General features: G+C 40.6%; 1 protein-coding gene across 1 annotated transcript; it reads right to left on the reverse strand.

Annotated features, from left to right (window-relative positions):
* Positions 1 to 242: 242 nt before the first annotated feature.
* EMWEY_00053460 (hypothetical protein, conserved) lies at positions 243 to 2,831 on the reverse strand (the record flags this gene model as incomplete). Its single annotated transcript, XM_013480023.1, has 3 exons — positions 243 to 1,723; positions 1,899 to 2,295; positions 2,571 to 2,831. The coding sequence occupies 3 exons, from the start codon at positions 2,829 to 2,831 to the stop codon at positions 243 to 245; spliced, it is 2,139 nt and encodes a 712-aa protein (XP_013335477.1).
* Between the last annotated feature and the right edge of the window lie 3,414 nt (positions 2,832 to 6,245).

Raw genomic sequence — 6,245 nt, forward strand, 5'->3', positions numbered from 1 at the left:
GTTTGTTTGCTTCCTCTTTAGAGTATTTCTTCCCTTTCTTAACTCAATTGAGTTGTTTGCTGCTACTGTTGTTGCTGCTGCTGCTGTTGCTGCTGCTGTTGCTGCTGCATTTCTTTAAAAGTACAAGACAAAGCCAAATTCAGCTGCTGCTGCATGCATCTCCTACAATTCTTGCTGCAGTCGTTGCTGCTGCTGCTGCTGCAGCAGCAGCAACCAATTCTTCAAATTTAAAGCCGCAAGTGCTACTGCTGCATCCAATCATTCAACCCTAAAGCAGCAGGTGCTGCTGCTGCTGCTGCTGCTGTTGCTGCATCAGATCGGTCTACTGGATACCATGGTGCTCTCAATGAGCGAGGATTGGCTGCTGCTCTTGCTGCTGCTGCTGCTGCTGCTGTTGATTCTGCTGCAGCAACAGCACGAACAACTGCTGCTGCCTCTAATCCTTTAGGTGTCTTATATTTCTTTTTTTCTTCTTTTTTTTCTTCTTTTTTTTCTTTTTTTTTTTCTTTTTTATTCTTTTCTTTTCCTTTTCTTCCTTCGTCAATTGTATCATCACGCTGCAGCCATTCAAATGCTGCTGCTTCCATCCCTGGTGCTGCTGCTGCTCCTGCTCCTGCTGTTGCTGCTGCTGCTGCTGCTGCAGTTGTTTTGCGTCTTGGCCACCAACTACTTTGTTTCTTCATAGTTATCTCATCTCCCTCCTCCCTATCCCTACCCCTGTTGTTGTTGCTGCTGCTGTTGTTGCTGCTGCTGCTGCTGCTGCTGCCTAGACCCCCCTTCTTATCTGTTTTTCTATGAGAAAAGAGACGCTGGAAGTCTATAGAAGTCTTTGGCACTCGGCCAAAGTATGCCTCTGTTGTACTCATATAACGGGACGACTGCTGCTGCTGCTGCTGCTGCTGCTGCTGCTGCCTCCATTTAGGTTGTATGTAAGACATGTCCGTGTCTTCTGCTAGTCCAGCAGCAGCAGCAGCTGCTGCTGCTGCTCCTTCTGGTGGAGATACACCCCACATCTCCTTTCTAAAGCTAGAGGAAAGAGCATAGGATTGCGTTGGATACGCAAATCCGCCACCGTTGCTGCTCCTGCTGCTGCTCCTGCTACGGCTGCTGTTGCTGTTGCTGCTGCTGCTGCTAAGAGTCTTCTTCCTTCTTGCTGCAGCAGCCTTAGAAGGCCTAGCAGCAACTATCCTTGCTACTGGCGAGCCGTTTCTCATTTGCTGCTGCTGCTGCTGCTGCTGGCCGGTAATCTTCTGCTGCAGCGACGGCCGCTTAACCGTACGTACACTAGAAAGTTCTAATGGTGCTGCTGCTGATGCTGCTGCATTGCTGCTGCGACGACGAATTGCTGCAGATGATTTTCTTTCTTTTTTATTTTCTTTTTTTGTTTTTATTTCCTTTAAGTCTAAAAATGATCCAATTAAGCTGTTACTTATATCTGTAGGCTCAAACCCTTCTGCTGCTGCTGCTGCTGCAGCAACGGTAGCAGCAACGCCACTACGATTAGCAACTGAAGATGAACGCCGCAATACAGTGCTCCTCTCCCCTCCCCTTCCTCTGGCTGCTGCTTCTGCTGCTGCTGCTGCTGCTGCTGCTTCGCCATCTTCAAGAGCTTGTAGCTGCTGCCAAGGCAGAGGTTGGCCTCTAGATGCAGTAGGTTTTGCTGCAGCAGGAAGGCCTCCTGCTGCAGTACCTTGACTATAGCTGCGCAAATAAGCCTGAGGACCTGCAACAGCAGCAGCAACAGCAGCAGCAGCAATAGCAGCCGAATGAGCACACTGATCTCTTTGTGTCCTCGTACATTATATAAGGTGTATAAGTAATTATTAATTATAATTATAATTAATTATAATTATTTATTATTATTATTAATTATTATTGTAGGGTTTGCATGCCCTTACCTTCTATAGCACCTATCGGTCCGCTGCTGCTGTTGAATTTGTTGAAGGCGTTGCTGCTGCTGCTGCTTCTGCTGCTGCTGCTATTGAAACGCTGCTGCTGTTGCTGTTGCTGCTGCTGCGGCTGCTGCACTGCAGCAGTGGTTGTATGTACGACCTCTATCCTCCTAAGGAATTGTACAGATTTAATCTCCCCTCTAGTGTGTGGGGCCCCTGCTGTGTATTGAGCACGAACAGCAGCAGCAGAAGCAACAATAGGATAAACTTGCTGCTGCTGTCTTTTATATCCTCCAATTGGATTCGTTGTTGATCTAAATGTGCTCTTGTTGCTGCTAGGTAACCCCGTGCTGTTGCTGCTGCTGCTGCTGCTGCTGCGTCCTGATAAATCTCGCTCTCCCTTCTGCATGCAGAAGACACACAGCACAATAAATATAAATCCTTGCTGCCTCCCTCCTCCCTCTCCTCCTCCTCTCTCGTCTTAGGGGAATTGCTGCTGCTAACTATAGAGGCATCAGCTCCCGCTGCTGCTGCTGCTGCTGCTGCAATCGCAGTTAATCTACATAAGAGGCAATGGCATATATTAATTATTAGTATATTATTTATTGCTACTTCCTCCAAGTCCTACAAGGAAAACTAATGCAACAATTAAGGGGAAAAAAGAAGAATAATCCTTACTGCAGCAGTTTCTTCTGATGCTACTGTACACATAACTTGTGCACTTGCAGCATGGCTCTCAACAACAACTCCTCCTTGTGTCCATCTAAGAGACTGAGAGAGACGCAGGTAACTCCTTTGGGGTATAAGACGGGGGGGAGGAACAGAGGGGCCCCATCCTTTGTCCTCTGTGCTCCGCCATCCGCCAGTCGGAAGAGGGAAAGAGGGGCCCGTTAGACCCCCTAGACCACCAGGGGGGCCCCTAGAACCCCAGGGTAGCATTATAGGCACAGTCGTACTCATTTTGCTGTTCAAGAATTTGGGGAAGCGGAGATGTTGTGGTGGACGGGGAGTGTGTAACCCGATACAGAAAAACACCAGAATAGACTATTGGCATGAAGGAAGAGTCACTCCTTGCATGCACACTAGGGTGTTATTGCCTATAAGGCGGGAAAAGTCAAGGAAAGAAGAAGTCGGGGAGAAGAAAGCAGTCGATCTGGACAATCGTCAGCGCAAATATGCAGATGCAAGCGGTGCCCACATTACAGCACCTACTTTAGCTCAATACGCCGCAGGATTGACGAGTTTATTGGATAAGTAGGTTTAAATGCAATAATGTGCAAACTTGGTGTGAAGAATGGGGAAAATGCGTGGCTCATGCGACGATGCCTTATACAGAACCGTTCCACTCAGAAGCCACGGTATCAAGGTGTGCATGTAGGGAAAATAGTTGCATTTTGAGGAATCTTTTGGACAAATAGATTCTAAATCATAAATACTTCTTAAATTAAGAACAGAACATCAAATATCAGTTATTATTATGTTGGATCAGCCTGCATGACCGGTGGGCCGGTCGGCCTCTCCGCCGCCGCTGGTGCCTCGGGTTGCTGTAGCGAAGACGCGGTGTATGCATGCCTGACAAAAATGGTTTTCTAGTAGTCTGTTTGCACCCAAGCATTGTGTATTCTTCGAAATAACACCGAAATGTACTTTATAAATACAATTTCGCCTTTGTTTACTCCTCGCTACTCATGTTGTTGTGTAGGGTTATGCTGGATGCTCTACTAGGAAGTAGAACGTGCTTCAACTGCCGAAGAAAGCACCGACTAAACAATTGGCGTCTTTGGATTTCAAAACTTTGTTAATTTTTAGGAATATCTGTGGGAACTTCTTAATTGCTTCCTCTGCTTTCTCGATATTCAATTGGAGGGTTTCTTCGCACCACATATACAGCAGAGGCGGCGGCAGTGTTTGTGTTGGTTTCAACAACAACGGATAATAATTCAAGTTCTGCAAGAATATAAATTCTGTATACTTCTTACATTTCTCTTCTTTTACACATTTAAAGAGGATTTTCTCTCCGTTTACCGCCGCCAGCCTCCTCCCCAGACGATGCTGGTAACATTCCTATCGAAGGAAAGCTGCAAAATAACTTATATCTATACACCTTATTTTAATTGTAATTGTTAATATAATGGCGTTCTTCGGCATAAGTACAAATTTAATTAATTGTGGCACTCCTAGTGCAAGCCAGAAATCAGAAAGCAGTGACATGACACCCCAACAAGCTGTAATGGTTGCAAGAGAAGTTCGTCTACGAGGAGTTACAGCAGCACAACAAACATATGCTCGTCTACATTATGAATATGTACAAGCATATGCACTGTATGAACAGTTACAGGTTAATAATATAAATATTCCCCTTTATTCCCTTTTCTTCTCCTTTTTTTTCCCTACCTTTTCCTCTTCTTCCTCTATTGATCCTCCTCTTCCTTAACTGCAACAAATTATTAATATGCATGCAATGCATGCATGCATTTGTTGACAAGAAGGAGGAATAGTTATAATAAAAGAAGTATTTTTTTTCTTTTTTATTCTTTTTATTGTTGCATGCAGGCAGATGTCAATAATAAATCAACAACAATAGAGTCTTATTTTAATGGACAAGAGGCAGCAGCAAGAAATGTCATGGAAAAAGCAGCAAAAGAAAGAATTATACAAATACAACAAGGAGGAAATGATTATACACACCCTAAGTATCAAGCTCTTGTTGCAGGTATTCTTTATTTATTTATTTATTTATTTATTTATATTATTATTATTATTTTATTTATTTATTTATACTTTTTTGTTTCTTTCTTTCTTCTCTCCCTCTTTTTCTTCCTTTTCTATTTATACATCTATGTTTCTCTGTTTCTTTTCCCCCCCCTTTAGGGTATTTGTTTAATTCCCCTTTTTTTTATTTATTAATATATATACTTTTTATTAATAAATATAATTAATTAATTAATTTATTTATTTATTAATTTATTTATTTATTTATTTATTTAATAGGCCTAAGTGCAGACCGTCGCCGTGCAGTAGACGAAGTTCTTGTTCCTTATTATTCAACTTTACAAGAATTAGAGAAAGCAGAAAATGCTCTCTGGTCTAAGCATGCATCTATGCAGGCTGCACAGGTATATACAGCTGCTGCTGCTGCTGCTGCTGCTGGTGCTGCTGCTGTTGCTGCTGCTGCTGTTGCTGCTGCTGCTGGTGCTGCTGAGTTGGGCTCTTTTGATGTGTTATGATGAATAAATGCCACAGAAAGAAGGCAGCATAAACTGCTGCTGTTGCTCTAGTGCTACTGCTGCTGCTGCTGCTGCTGCTCTAGCTACTGCTGCTGCATTTGCTGTTGCTGCTGTGTATTAATATATGTGGTTATTTGCTGCAGGAGGTGCAGCAGCTATGGGCATTAGAATTGAATGCTGCAGATATACAACTGCAAGCAATGCCTGCAGAGGTAGAGGCATCTGCTGAGAGGGTTAGTATAATAAATAAATAAATAAATAAATTAATTAATTAATTAATTAATTATGTATATATGTATGCTTTTATTGCTCTCTTCCTTTTTTTTTGTTTTATTTATTTATAAAATAATATATTAAAGGATATCTTACTACAGTGTATATTTCTTTATTTATTTATTTATTTATTTATTTATTTATTTATTTATTTATTATTCTTGTTTGTTTGCAGAATATGGCAGAATTACGTCATTTAGCACAGAGAGTAGCAGAAATAAGGAAGAAAAGAATATTAAAAAGAAGAAAAGAAAAGACAGTTGTTAGACATCTAGCTGTAGATGGAGGTGTATATACACCACAAAATGATACAGGATCCGTAGATAATACACAGGTAAATAAATAAATATATAAATAAATAAATAAATATATAAAAAATAAATAAATAAAAATAATTATTCCTTTACTCTTTCTTTTCTTCCCTTTCTTCTTTTTTTTTTCTTCTTTTTTAATTTATTTATGCTGCTCGTGATGGCGCAAAGCAGGAGAGAGTTTTTTTTTCTGCTTTTTCTTGCTAATTTCTTCACCTATTTAATAAAATAAATTAATTTATTAGTTAATTTATTTATTTATTTAATTTATTTAATTTATTTTGTGTTATTTATTTCTTGTATACAGCGTTTATCTACATCAACAAGAGGATCCAAGACCCGTACATCTTCTGCTCCTCCTTCTTGGGGTTTTTGTGCACAAGAAGGAAAAAGTAAAAGAAAAACAACAGAAAAAAGAGTAGACTTTGATGCAAGTAGTTGGCTATAATTAATTAATTAATTAATTAATTAGTTAATTGATTAATTAATTAATAATCAATTAATTATTAATTAAAAAAAAAAAAGGAAAAATAACGGATATA

The sequence above is a fragment of the Eimeria maxima genome, genomic scaffold, assembly GCF_000499605.1.
Source record: "Eimeria maxima Weybridge genomic scaffold, Emw_scaff1526, whole genome shotgun sequence".
In the NCBI taxonomy this organism is placed as follows: Eukaryota; Apicomplexa; class Conoidasida; order Eucoccidiorida; family Eimeriidae; genus Eimeria; species Eimeria maxima.